Source organism: Eptatretus burgeri, chromosome 8 (assembly GCF_056783735.1).
Source record: "Eptatretus burgeri isolate ZD-2024b chromosome 8, Ebu_testis_v1, whole genome shotgun sequence".
Classification (NCBI taxonomy): domain Eukaryota; kingdom Metazoa; phylum Chordata; class Myxini; order Myxiniformes; family Myxinidae; genus Eptatretus; species Eptatretus burgeri.
The window spans coordinates 8,901,792-8,917,447 of record NC_140968.1 but is presented as its reverse complement, the minus strand read 5'-3'; the positions used below and the strand labels follow the sequence as shown (position 1 = coordinate 8,917,447).

General features: G+C 37.2%; 1 protein-coding gene across 1 annotated transcript in view; it reads right to left on the bottom strand.

Annotated features, from left to right (window-relative positions):
• Positions 1–880: 880 nt before the first annotated feature.
• LOC147021051 (uncharacterized) overlaps positions 881–15,656 on the bottom strand; it is a 166,040-nt gene continuing 151,264 nt past the window's right edge. Inside the window, exon 6 of the mRNA XM_085893634.1 lies at positions 881–6,558. Within this exon, the coding sequence (XP_085749760.1) occupies positions 5,417–6,558 (1,142 nt within the window). The 3' untranslated portion in view covers positions 881–5,416. The remainder of the gene's footprint in view (positions 6,559–15,656) is intronic.

Genomic DNA, 15,656 nt, shown 5'->3' with positions numbered 1-15,656 from the left:
GCGAAGCTCCCAATAAATGACAACTCAATTTCCTCAGGCTCGTGTCAGCCAGTTTGTTCAGAGGCAAGGCACATGACTTGAGTGAATGCAGGACCCAGTGAAAGGGTCAGAGAAGGGAATTTGAAGCGGTTCCCTTTCTTGCCCCTTCAGCTGGCCACCTGCATCCGCATCACCTCAGCCGATGAGACTTTGACCTCTGGTCTCCCCCACCCCACAACCACCAGAAGCTTGCGAGCCCTGCTCACTGCACCAACTTCTTTGGTGGAATCAGTGGAATCGAACATCACTCCAATAACACCAGTTCCAGTGAGAGTTGAATCATATATTTACGTGTTCACTGCAAGAAACAAATACACAGATCAACGCCAAGATGAGATGCTATGAACTTCCTTCACTCCGTTCTGTTTTCCAAGCCGATCATCTTTCGAGCAAAATTATTTGCAAAAAAGAGTGAACAAGGGTGAAAGTGAAAAAGAGTGAAATGCGTTTCACAAAGAACAGTACTTGTTATAAAAGCTTACTGACATCTCAATGGCCTGTTAAGATGCTTCCAAAGCTGAGAAAATTCCAGCCTCAAGGTAAAAGGTGGGGTGTTCTGATAATGCACAGCTGTATGAAGTATTTTGACCTCAGTATTCTACAGGAATAGGGATGGGTAACTGACAAAGAAACATTGTGAGACATGGGGCCCATGGTACAATGCTTGACAAGACAGGAATATAGATATATAGATATATATATATATATATATATATATATATATATATATATATATATATATATATATATATATATATATATATATATATATATATATATATATATATATATATATATATATATATATATATATATATATATATATATATATATATATATTGGCAAGCAACCCCAACTACCCTGAGCTTTGCAGCTGTGAGCTGATCAGCCAAACATTCCAACCTGCCCGGTTACTGGGTGAGTGGGTTTTAAAACACACTTCCATGATTCTTCTTGGTGAACAACACCACACATGATGACAAAATAACTTTCGTTAATTACAATGTTTTGTAATAGATGAGACCTTCACAAGCATTTGAAAGCACACAAGAGGAAACGAGTATCATCAGTTCATCACCTCAAATGACAGAAAATGGTTGGTGCAGCATATTATACATTTCACAAAAATGAATTAATTATTTTTCTTCCACAACCCCACTTCAGGTGTGATATCTGTTTCTATTATTGGATTGCATGTTTGGATTGACCACGCTTATGGTGTGATATGGTTCTTCAATATCATTGAATATTTTGCCTGTTATTACTGTCATGTTCATATTGACACAAAAATACCGTACAAATTTCTCACAGCATTATAACATTGCTTGTTCTGAGTTTGGAAATACAGTACGAGCTGATGCATTCAGTCAAAACAAGCAGCGTCATGATGCATGTGTGTTGTACATCATTTATTGGAGAACAATTTTACTCTTCCTGTTCTTGGTTGATTTGCTGTAATATTTTTACTGTTCAACTGTCGAATAATTGCAGTCATTAATCTGATTGGAATGTACATTTGTCTTTCAACTATCATGTCTTCTTTGGTGAACACAGGAATTTATGACTGAAGATAGTCAATCAAAATTGTTCAATAACTTGTCGATTGCATCAGTAACATGTTTACTCTTCAACTATATTTAATGGAACAGCATCTATCATTGAACACTTGAAAGTATTTCCCTGAAGTTTGTAACCTAAATTATTAATGACTGCAACTTGACAGAGTTTTCATTTTATCTTCGGGGTTTTTTTTTTTTTACATTTATTTTTTTGAATATCATCTTCTACATTTATTTTTTGAAACCTGCAGAACTTTTAAGCTAAATCTCACTTGGCTGCACTTAGATTCGTGCAGGCAAAACCGAACAAGAGGCCTGGAAAAGGATTTTAAAACATTTTCTTCAAAGCTGGCATCCATCATCGTTTGTGAGGACACGGGGTCCTGCCCGTAACTTCCAAACCCTGGCAGCTCACTTCCAAACATAGCAAAGTCGTGGAATCCATCATCGCAGTTGATGTAAAATCTATACATTTTATCCAAGTCTCATCTCAAGTCATCAATTTGGATTCAGACCAGGTCACTCTAACTTGCACATGCTGCTTTTACTTTCTCAACAATGGTTGGAGGCCTTCAATATCAGACACATCAAAGCCGTCTCTCTGGGCATATCTCGAGCTTTCGATGTGGTCTGGTATCCCACATACTCTCCAAACTGTTTGCCTATTGAATCCAAGGCAAACTCCACTCTTGAAGCCAACATGGGGCTCTCACCAGAACTCTTGAAGCCTGGAGTTGGTTTCATGGTGAGGGTGGTGGCTTGGGATCCTAGGGACCTGAGTTCAAGCCCCGTTGGCTGCTGAATGAAAATACACCAGGAAGTTGACTCAGCCCGTCATCCTTCCGAGGTTAGCAAAATGAGTACAAGTGTACTGCTAAGGGGGACACTGCATCAGCGGCATAGCCACGTCCCAACCAATGATGCAACCAGCAGCCACAGGCTGCACTCGATCGAGAGAGAACAGAACTCTTTCTTCTCCTCTCCTTGTCAAGGCTGGACTTTCCCCAATGCCCCATCCCAATGTTCTCAGCCCCATCTTCGTCCTCATCTTCATCAATGATATCACAGATTCGCAGGAAAATCCTCATTATTTCTTTGCTAATGACTCCATTCTCTGCCACGACATACCTCATCCTTCTGACAGACAGAAACCTCTTCCCTCACTTTCACATTTGATATCATTGAATATTTTACCTGTTATTACTGTAATGTTCATGTTGATACAAAAATACCGTAAAATTTCTCTCAGCATTACAAAATTGCATATTCTGAGTTTGGAAATACAGTACGAGCTGATGCATTCAGTAAAAACAAGCAGTGTCATGACGCATGTGTGTTGTGGATCATTTATTGGAGAAGCAAGCCACATTTCAAAGTTGGCCACCAAAACCAGACAGGCCACCCTCCTTCATGCAGAGTCCTTCGTTGGCACACCTGAACTCCTATCCACCGACAAGGCTTTCATCCACAGCTTAATGGAGTACTGCTCTTTCGTCAGGGCTGGCTCCTGTGGCTCACATCTTGCTCAGCTTGAAGCCGTGGAAACGAAGGCTTTCAAGATCATTGGAATTTCTCACGATGAAGCTGAGACGATCACTTCACCATCGCCAACAGGTCGGTGGTCTCCATCTTCTTCCGACTCTTTTCTGGTCCTACACCCTCCATATGAATCTTCTCTCCGAGTCTTCCATCAACCCCTTCAGAGTTCACCCGCCAAAATCCAGAACCACTGCTTAGCAACACTCATGTATTCCTTTTCTCCTCACCTGTGGAACCACATTCCACACTCGATTCAATCTGATTCTTCCCTCCAGGTCTTGAAGACATCTGTTCACCACCATCTCAAGTCATCACCCATCCAAAAGCATGATGTTTTCAACACCCGGTAAACAATCCCTCAGTACTTCCAACATTTTACTTGTGTCCCACTTGTCCACCCCTTACTATTACCCTCATCGTTACCTGCATCCCATATTTGTCAGTCTCCGTCGATTTTTCCCCTCCACCCTGCTGTTGACGTTTCCCCTTTCCACTGCTGTTCCCTTTGTTTTGTTGTGAACTGATCTGTTTGGTGTCCGAGTTATTTCATGAGCAGACACCATGTATATAACAAAAAGTCGAGAGTTGAAAGAATGTTTTCCTCCTTCTCATGTGCAAAAGACACAGTGAATGAGTGAAGATCGAAAGACAGTGGGTCAGGATGAGAGTGGACTTAAAATGGTGTTTTGCATGTTGAAAACTCAGAAGGGAAGATCAGGATTGGACGACCATTCATCCGTTGCCTTTTCGCCTTGGGATAAGCTCAATGTCATGATTGTGAAGTGCACCAGAAATGTGGGATGCCATCCAGACCAGGGATTTTGAATTTTGGCATCTTTCTGAGTGTTTCATAATTTTCTGTTTGGCAATTATCACTTGAGGAATATCCTCTCGATGTTGCTTCTTCTTTAACAAGTTTTGGATCTGTTCCACCTTATTGTTTTGTTCTTTTCAATTTTCATAAATCCCTTTCCAAAAATAGTTCATCTTTTTCTGGGTTGATTGCAACAGTCTGCTTCCATTTCCTTAGTTTTTGATTCACTCTTTGGAGTAAATTTTCAAACTGCTGGTCTTTTCCTCTTTCATTTAATTTGTCTGTTTGTTTGAGTGAGTTTTTTTGGCTCTCATTGGTTATCTATTTTGGATTTCAAAAGGTGAGAGGAAGTTCTCCCAGAACTCAAAATCTCCACCTCCTTTTTGGTAAAGGATCATGATTCATATAACAAACTGTGAAATGTCCTTCTCATCGCCTCTTTCCAAGGACTCTTTTCAAAATCTTCACTGAACCTCTGACAGCCTCCACTTGCAGCTTGTTTGGAATGATATTCCCAGAGTGATATTCAAGCACTCAGTGAGGGTTTTCCTTATCATTCCTCGAGCTCCGACTCTCACTGGTATAATTTCAGCTTTCTTCATTTTTGAGGTCCTCTTGACCTCATTTTTCAGATCCTGGTATTTTGACATTTTCCTGATTTCTGTGGCATGCCGTCCAGTCATTGGGAACTGAAACCTCAATGAAAAATGCTGACTTTTCCTTTTTGTGTTTGAGCACCATGTCCGGACGCAGTGCTTGGTTTGTGATGTCCATACATCCCACCATTTTCTTAAAGGCATCAGTTTGTGATGATGAGCATTTATGATGACTCGTTCTCCATCCCAATTCATTACACCTCTTCTTTGCCATTCCAGTGAGCCTTCCTTGTCAATCCCTGTCCTGTCAAGCTCTGTTTTAAATTTTCATGCTCTTTTATCACTCCCAATTTGTCAGAGTATATTCGCTGATATTTCTTTTTGTCATTTTTTTTCTTTGCAATCATTGGGGACTGTGTTTGTTTCTGTTTCGTTTTCCTGTGTAGTCTCTATCATTTACACCAGTTTTTTTTTTAAGTTTGTTGCCAAATGAAATAATGATCCCTTTTCTGGTTTGTTGTTTTCTTGGTCGTGTACAAATCCCATACGATTGTCTGTTGAGCTTTTCACATACTCCACTGGTCTGACACACGAAGCTCCATCACACAACCTCCTCGTTCTCGTCTAGGTAAGAACACCCTCGGTATGCATTGGTTTTTGTGGAACATCTTGTGAATAGTTAGGGTGAGCGTTCGTTTGATGTAATTTATAATTGCACGGCCATATTGGAATACCGGCACTGCAAGTTGGTTTATATCTTTGGTTTTGTTCATTGGAGAGAGGGATGACTTCAAAATTAGTCTTATTTTGCGTAGGTACTCTTTGCCGATTATTTTACGGATATTTTTGTGTTGTACCTGGGGCTTCTTTTATTCCGATGTATTGAAAGAATGCTTCGTTTTCTCATTCGTGTATTTTTGTCTGTTCTTTTTGTGTGGATTCTTTGAACGCTCTCCTGTATGGATCCTCATGTGGCGATTCAAATTGTCTTTTTGAGAGAAACCTTTATCACAGATAGAGCATTTGTTGGGACGCTCTCCTGTATGGATCCTCATGTGGCGATTCAAACTGCTTTTTTCAGAGAAACCCTTATCACATATGGAGCATTTGTAAGGACGCTCTCCTGTATGGAATCTCATGTGCATTTTCAAACTGCTTTTTTCAGAGAAACCATTATCACATATGGAGCATTTGTAAGGACGCTCTCCTGTATGGAATCTCATGTGCATTTTCAAACTGCCTTTTTCAGAGAAACCTTTATCACAGATGGAACATTTGTAAGGACGCTCTCCTGTATGGATCCTCACATGCCGATTCAAATCCCCTTTTGCAGAGAAACCTTTATCACAGATAGAGCATTTGTAAGGACGCTCTCCTGTATGGATCCTCGTATGCATTTTCAAATTGCCTTTCAAAGAGAAACTTTTATCACATATGGAGCATTTGAAAGAACGCTCTCCAATGTGGATCCGCATATGCTCATTCAAATCGCCTTTTTGAGAGAAACTTTTATCACATATGGAGCATTTGTAGGGACACTCTCCTGTATGGATCCTCATGTGCATTTTCAAACTGCCTCTTACAGAGAAACCTTTATCACATATGGAGCATTTGTAAGGACGCTCTCCTGTATGGATCCTCATATGCCGATTCAAATGGTCTTTTACAGAGAAACCTTTATCACAGATAGAGCATTTGTAAGGACGCTCTCTTGTATGGATCATCATATGGCGATTCAAATTACCTTTTCGAGAGAAATCTTTATCACAGATAGAGCATTTGTAAGGACGCTGTCCTGTGTGGATCCTCATATGCTTATTCAAATAGCCTTGACAAGAGAAACCTTTATCACAGATAGAGCATTTGTAAGGACGCTCTCCTGTATGGAATCTCATGTGCATTTTCAAACTGCCTTTTTCAGAGAAACCTTTATCACATATGGAGCATTTGTAAGTACGATCTCCTGGATGGATCCCCATGTGCCGATTCAAATGGCCTTTTACAGAGAAACCTTCATCACAGACAGAGCATTTGGGTGGGCGTTCTCCTTTGTGGGTCCTCATGTGTATTTTGATGTTTGTTGAAGTAAAATCTGCACTGCATCTATAACACTTATAACACATTTGCCTTTCGATAACCTTTTTGGGTTTGATTAATTTAATATTGATCTTTGTGCTGTTTTCACCAGATGTACACTTGTATTTTGAGTCTTTTTCTTGGGATTGGTTCTTTAAAATTGACAACATCTTCACCCTCAAGCTGCTCCTCAATCGTATCTGCCCAACTGGACTTCTTGAGTGTTCTGTAAAAACAAACAAGAAGAAGTTCTTTTTGTGAAACTCAAAGTGCAAAATATCGAACGATTTCAAAGATTTCATAAACCCTGAATTCAAAAGAGTTCATGTTAATATTATACGTTTCTGCTCACTTGTTGCAGAACAAACAGGACTGCCATTTGTCAAATGAACATCTGAATCTTCCTTTACAGGAGCACATCTTAAAGTTTCTGAGACAGATGAAACATTGTGTCCTCTGGATTCCACATTTAAAGGATAAATATCACCTGAAAATAATGAAGGACTTGATGTTCAAAACTGCTACATATAAATCCCATCAAGAGGTAGTATGCAATGGACGTCACTTCCACTGTGATAACGAGACTCAATAATGCGTCCACCATTACAGGAGATAAAACGAGTTGTTTGCAATGAGGAAAAAATATATATATATATATATATATATACATACATACATATACACATATATATATATATATATATATATATATATATATATATATCTACATATATACATACATATATCTCCATATATATAAATATATATATATACATATATATATATAAATATATATATATATATAAATATATTGTTACGAATTTCAGTCCGCCCAGCGTGCGACCGGCCACGTAACTCAAATTGCGACCGCGTCGCTCACCGGAACGGACAATTCAGTCGTGACCCTCCTGGAACTACCGCCAGGAGCTAGTCACGGGTGGGTCTTTCGACCTCACCACAATCGTGCCAATTCGCCACCCGCGCAGGATAGAGTTGTTTGCCAAATTCGACATACCTAAGTACATGCGCGAGTAGTTAACCGGGCGATCATATCTCGCCGCAGGCCGGCCGAGGACACGAACCGCTTAAGCGGTCCATTCCGTACTACAGTGATAACCGAGCGGTGTTATCGCCGACCTCGACGGAAGCGATTCTGTTTACGGGGTGTTGAAACCCACTAGTAGGGTGAATATACTGATTCTGGCTCACTTTTCCCCATGTAAGTGAATGGGGGATTTTCAGCGATTCATATTTTTTTCCCTAAAAAATAAACCCCCTTTTTATTTGTCTCCCCTTTTAACCAAGGGGCACTCTATTCAAATAACCAATGCGACATGATCAAGATTTGTTCAAGTAGTAAAGTAGTAATGTGATTTGTTAAAGGTGATTCCAAAGAAATGTCTGAAACATGTAAGCCTTGGGACACTCTTTTTCAAATAACCAATGCATATTGTTTAGCTCACTCATTGAACCTATAAAGATTTGTTCATTCTCAAATTCCTTCAATAGTTTAATTTTCTTTGCACAATAATCCCCATCTAAAATATTTAAAAATAAAACATTTGAATCTTTATATTTTTCAAGATACCCCTTTTGTGTCATTATGAAATGATATACTTCTCTTAATGATCTCATCTGACCACCTCCTGAGCCTGAGATTATTTTTTGCATAAGCCACGCCCACTTTTCATTAGCCCGCCCACTTTTCCCGAAGCCCCGCCCACTTTCCTTTAAGCCCCGCCCACTATTATGAGGTGTTTTTGTAAGCCCCGCCCACTTTTGCTCAGCCCCGCCGACTCTTACATCATTTCCAGTTCATCTCTGACTCAAAGAAATCACTAGAAAATTCTAGAATGTTATGGTTTTGAAAAATTTCCCAACGAAGGCTTGCCTGGGCTTGCCCAGGGAATTTCCAAAGGAAACCACACCCACCAGTCTTTCCCAAAAAAGCCTCAAGCCCAGGCTCCATTTTAAACATTTTTTTTGCTGGCAATGGTGTGCTGTGTGCTTGCCTGGAACTAAACCTTCAAGTTGATGAACTGGATTCAAACCTCTTATTCATTGAGGTAAGATTTTATTTCCCTATTTTCAGTTCCTTTTAAACATCGACTCATTTAATAATTAAATAACTTAATTAATACATTATTATTTCTCTCAGGAAATTGTATCTGAAATGCAATATGAAAATACCGATTTTGCCACAACTTGGGGCGAAATTGTTGGCTTGGTTGAAGACCTCATGAGCGACCAAGACCCACAGAACGAGCTCGATCTTGATGACCCAACCAAAGAGTTATACGTTGGAGACCTTATGAGCGACCAAGACCCACAGAACGAGCTAGGCCTTGAGTGGGATGACTTTGGGGTTCCTTGCAGTTCGAATATTTGTATGGAACTAAACCTTCAAGTTGATGAACTGGATTCAAACCTCTTATCTGTTGAGGTAAGATTTTTATTTTCCTATTTTTAGTTCCTTTTCAACATAGACTCATTAAATAATTAAATAACTTAATTAATACATTATTATTTACTCTCACAGGAAATTGTATCTGAAATGCAATATGAAAATACCGATTTTGCCACAACTTGGGGCAAAATTGTTGGCTTGGTTGAAGACCTTATGAGCGACCAAGACCCACAGAACGAGCTCGATCTTGATGACCCAACCAAAGAGTTATACCTTGGAGACCAGCAAAATCCTGAAAAAGAGTTTTACAGCAATAGTACTCATTGTGAGTTATCAAGACAATACCCACTGAACAAGTTATACCTTGATGAGCCAGAATACAAGTTTTACCTTGGAGACTCACAAATTTTGAAAAAAAAAATCAGTAAATGAGTTCTGCCTTGATGGTTTAAATAACTACCTTGGAGACTCAGGAAAAGGGTTCTGCCAAGATGGTTCTAAATATGGGGCCTACCTTGAAGACTCACAAATTTTGAAAAAATTAGTAAATGAGTTATCCTTGGTGGTTTTAAATATGAAACCTACGTTGGAGACTCACAAATTTTGAAAAAAAAAATCAGGAAATTAGTTATCCTTTAGAGACTTTGTAAGTTGGTTTTATTTTGGAGACTTTAAATGTGGGTTCTGGCTTGATAACTCACAATAAGATACATATCTTGGAAACTCAACAGGAATGTGGTTATACCTTGAAGACTTGGAAAGTTGGGTTTATTTTGGAGACTTGAAATGCTATCACTCTTTGGGATCGAAACCTATCGATGTAGTTCTTTGTCGGATGGTGCTTGATGGGAGCAAGATCAAGAAAGTTCTGGGAAGAAAGTGCAGGCTTACTCCCCCTTTCTACGTCATCAAACCTGAAAGCTTTAAAAGACAGAATTGGAAGAAGAGAATAAAACATAAAAAATATATATTATTCGTTCTGGGAAGAAAGTGCAGGCTTACTCCTTTCTAAGTCATCAAACCTGAAAGCCTTAAAAGACAGAATTGGAAGAAGAGAAAAAAAAACGTAAAAAATATATATAGGTGGAAATCTCATTTTGAAAAAGACATTGTGTTGGGCGAGGATTGAGTTGGGGTTGAGATTTTGAATGTGAGGGTTGGGAAAAACACACACACACACACACACACACACACACACACACACACACACACACACACACACACACACACACACACACACACACGCACGCACACGCACACGCACAGGCGCGCACACACACACACACACACACACACACACACACACACACACACACACACACACACACACCAACAAACAAAGTTAAGCCTTGACTATTCAGTTGAGGATTCTGTGTTTGGGGTTCACAGATCTAAGAACGTCCCCCTTGACACACATTATCTACTGTTATACACCTCAGACTTGGCCCTCGAGTGTCCACAACGGTGTATAGGAGGGAGGGAGTGAAGGGACAACCCATTGCTCCCATGGGTATAATCTGTTTAGTTTTGTCTTTTGTAATTCCTGTGAATAAAATGAACCTAAAATCTCTTCCCCTTCCAAATCATATATAAGTCCAAGGAACCGTATCTATTACACAAACAATTTTAAAAAGTTCGTTCGTCCATCGTTTAGAATAACCCTTTTCAAAATGAGATTTCCATTTATATATTGTTACGATATCACCAACTTTGAACTTAGGTTTTCTGACATTAATCTCTTTTTCATATTTTGATTTTGTAAATGTTTCTGATGGTTTCATATTTGTTGACGTGTGAATCGTCTCATTATACTTATCCACAATATCCTGAATAAAAGATGACCATTGTTGTGAACAGAGTTGTGTGAATTTTTTATATAGTCTCTCTTTTCAGGTACGATTAAAACGTTCAACAACAACGGCCTTCCCTTCATTAAAGGTACTGTATAATGTAATACTCTTATTTTTTAGAAAATTCATGAATGTCTTGTTATAAAACTCTCCACCCTCATCAGTCCACAATTTTTTAGGTTTTCTCTTACTTTTATTAAATATCTGTTGAAAGGCTAACATAAGAGTATTACCTGTTTTGTTTTTTAATGGTGCAACCCATGCGTATCTTCTCCTCAAATCAAAAACGGTTAAAGCATACTTGTACCCCTTATCATTGTTGAGTTCAATCAAATCAGCAGAACAGATATAATCTACTTCCTTGGAATAAACTTTCCTTCTCTGAAACTTTGTGAATATTGGTTTATGTAATTCATCAGCTAATTGCTCTTCAATCTTAATGACATCATGAGAGGCTATAAGTTTTTTGAATTTCCAAGTCCAAGTTTCAATTTAGCACTGATCATCTTCTTCACGATGAACCTATCAACTTTTTCTCTCAAGGTTGGATTTTGTTTCAGAGACAAATTATACAACATTTCTCTATCGGCTTCATGCTTTTCTTCCAACGTTGTGGTATTCCCATAATCAATATCGTGCCTCATGCACACTTCATCAACCCCATTGATGGGTTTACTCCATCGTTTAGGATTGTCTGCCTCATCTAATCTTTTATCCAAGTTTGTGCCTGGCCCACAGAAAGAATACCCTGGTAGTCCAGTAGTTGTAAATTTACTTCCTGATAAAAACTTTTGTATATCTCCTCAGAGTTTGTGTTTGGAGATAAATTGATTTTTTTTTGAACCACACACCGAACATATACCTTTTTGTATAAGCCTGTTATTTTTACTTTTAAAATATGAGATATTTTTAGTATTAGTTTTCTTTTTACATTTGAGACAATAACTCATTTATTTATGAGAAAAATTCCGACAGAGTGCAAAAACCTTTTTAGTTTCCAACATGCACATTTGAATCTTAATTTTTAAAACATAAAGAATCCTGAGAAATGCCTTCACTCTCTCCTCCATTTATTAAAGAAAAAAAAAACATAAAACTTGAATTAAAATGAATGTCTTGTCGAAAATACTGCTAGTAGACTTGTCAATTCTTTGTTTTCCTCCTTGGTGGGTTGAGTTATTTTCTGTTATACCACCAATCTTTTTTTAATCTCACTGGTTTCCATATTTTGATATTTATTTAGTCTCGCTCTTTCCTCCCTCTCCTCCCTCTCCTTCTCTCTCTCTTTTCTCTTTCCTCCTCTTTCTTCTCCCTCTCCTCCTTCTCTCTCTTCTCCTTTTCCTCCTCTTCTCTCTCTTCAACTCCTTCCTCATCCCTGACTATCCTTGAATCACTTGCACCCCATAGAATATCATACATACATTCATCGGGATTTCTTGTTATTCCTGTATCCAAAATAATTTTTTTACAACAGGAAACCAATAAAATTTCTTTTGAATTTCTAAAAGAGCCTTTTGTTTTCTTAACTTTATAATTTTTTCATAATTTAACATTCGAATTAAATCTAAAGTTGTTGGTTTATCAACATCAGCATAATGCCAATCTTTTATTGAAAATACCTCATTCTTATGTTGTAGAACATATTTATGAAAATACTGAATACCCTTTTCTTGAAGGTATGCTTGGACACAGAAATGATAATTTTCTTGAAGCCTTCTTGCCGTAATTTATGTATTAGAAATATATGTTAGAAAAATATTATGACACGAAACACCTCCCCATCTTCCCAGAGTTAAATCATTTTGTATTTCCCCACTTAATATAAATAATCCTGTTTTTTCTGTTTTCATGATATAAACTTGTTTCATAAACTTGTTTCATAAACTTGTTTCATAAACAAGGGCAAAACCATTATTATATTTACCCTTATTAAATTCTTTTATTTGTTGTTTACTAATCGTGGCTCTACAAAACTCATTCTCTACACCAAGTGGATAATATTCTTCCTCACAAGACTGATTTAATTGCTCCAGGTCTTTTAGGTCAATTTTAAATGACCAATTATAGCCTAAATCATTCATATCATACCCCCATTGTTCTATTCTCAGACAAACGATACGCCCTTCTTTATAAAAATTTATTTTAATTCGAACTGTGAATTCTGTATGACCTGGAGATAAAATCAACACTTCTGTATCTTTGGAATACACGGCCGTTTATTTTAGGATATATATTGTGATAAATCGCTTAATCTCACCAAATAATTCGCGTCAGTCAGGCTTGGATAATTTTTTAATTTATAAGCATTTTTCATATTAATATTTTTGGTTATATTATATTTATGTCGTTCAGCCTGTGCCTTTGTGTAATAATTTGATAAATCAATATCCAGTTCTTGGGATATACCAAAGATAGAACCATCTTTACCAACATCAGTCATTTATATTAGATTAAAAATAATGTCATTAAAATTTTTATTTTTGTTGAGTTGAAATAACACATACAGTCATAATTGACCACAACACTTGGAATTTAATTATTGGACTGGAAAGGTTTGAGAACCACCATTCTATAAGAATTTTATGACTTCAACAGGTGGTGGAAGACCGAAACTATCAAAATAATATTTATCTTGACTATTAAAAAATACAAACCCAATGAGAACCGTTCCCATTATCTTCTAAGTTCATAATAATATTCTTTGTATGTTTCGGCATGTTTGTTAATTCATCTCTCATACAAATAACCACATGAATTTTGAATTTCTTGCAATATTTGACAAATTGTAAATTTGATGTTGTATTGTTTACAAATTCTTTAAACCACTCATCAATGCTCATTTATTTATTAGAAAGATATAATCCATTACCTCTTTTCGTTGATTTTACACCTGCTTGTGCGATTGAAGAAAGCATATCTCTAACTTACAATCTCGCTTTATCTGGCAGACCTTTAAGTTTTTCAGCAAAATCTACAATTACACCACTTCCACTAATTTGTTTCTCCAACTCTTTGTTATGTCTTTCCAATTCTTTTTGAGCCCGGAGTTGAGCCTTCCTTTCGTTGGCAGTTTTCACCGCTGTTGAAATACCACCCGTCAATGCTCCAACCGCACTTAAACCAGCAAATAAAGGAATTAGAAATGAGAGAAATCCTCCACTCGTCTCTCTTATTGAATATTTTTTCAACATTGGTTTTGTCATTTTAATTTTAAGTGAGCCAGTATCGTTCAAGATTTTAACCTGTTCTCTTGTGAGCAAAACATCAATTCTTACTGCTCCTTTTCTCTGAATTGTATTAACGTTAATCGTACAAGGCTTTGATTTTGAACATAAGATGATATAATAGTTTATGAAGATTGATTTGATTAACATATACCCCAGTTGGTGCTTTGCCACTCATTTATTTAACAAAAAATTATGTGAGACTAATCATAACACCATTATCTGTATTAATCTGTAATTCTGTTTCTTCCAAAAGCAAACAATATGCATCAACTTCTTCACTCTCTCCTCTTTCAATGTATGGGGAAGTATTCACTCGATTAGACTTTATAGTTTCCTTTTGAGCACTCAGGTCAAACGCATAGATTGTACACAAACTTTTAAATGCTGTCATATCCAAAACAGGTTCTTTATTTCCATGACTTTCACACACCTTTTGGTAAGACTTGTGTGCTTCAGCAAAATCATATTTTTCCCAATTAATTTCCAATCGATCTCGTGGATAAAATGTTCCATCTCGAGAAACGTGAAGTTGTTTCACCTTCGCATTATCACTCAATGCATTATTCTTATCAGTCGCAGTATCACCATCTGGCTTTTTTAAAATGATCCACAGATATCGTGGCTTTCCTTCCAGAACACCCAAATTCCATGTGTAAGTGGTTTGGTTGAGTTTAACGTGTTGACATCTTCTTTTGAGGTATGATACACTGAGTGGTTTCTTTGAGTTAAGTCTTCTATTCAACATCTCTTTTGTTTTTCGATTTGGAGTATATTCACGAATATACCAACTCATTTCATCAATTACAAATTTATTCTGATCACCAAAAGCACTACCAACACCAAAAAGCAATCTATTTTCATTATCATTCCTTTGTAATTGAAATCTAATTTTAAGACCATACAGAACTTTATCATGATCACAAAATCCAAATATACCTTAAAGAGGAACTGCCACAGTGAAACTATTCCCTGCTTTTGTATCATCATTACACATTCCTTTCCTTTGATTATATCCAGGGTCTGTGTTTGTTCCCGTTGACATATCAGGAATAAAACCTTCGACAGCCCCTTTTCCCATTCTATCACCGAATGAATATAGTGTAAATTTCATCATTTCAGATACAGCAGAGACATAATCAACCGCTTCAACTTCTTGTGTTCCAATGTACAAACGAACACTATCAAACATTTTCCAGAAGAAATCATTTACGCGTGTAGCGTTTGTGTTATTCCCAGCCTCAGTGAATATAAATTTACACAACAAGAAAATTTCAGATAGATTCAAATAGGTTTGTTGATTATTTATTTCAAAACTTTTTGTACCATTTGTATTCCAGTCTGTTCCAGTTATTGCATTTACCTTGAAGTAATCTTCTTTTTTAGTGGAGTTTGAGATAATAATAGTATCATCCAAATCATAGACACTATCAATTGCTTCCATAACTGTATTTATTTTGGAAAAAAGATGTTAAAACTTTTGAAACCCTGATCCAAGTATTCGAATTATTTTCTGTCGTTCTTGGGGAGAAAACTGAATTTTGCCTTTCTT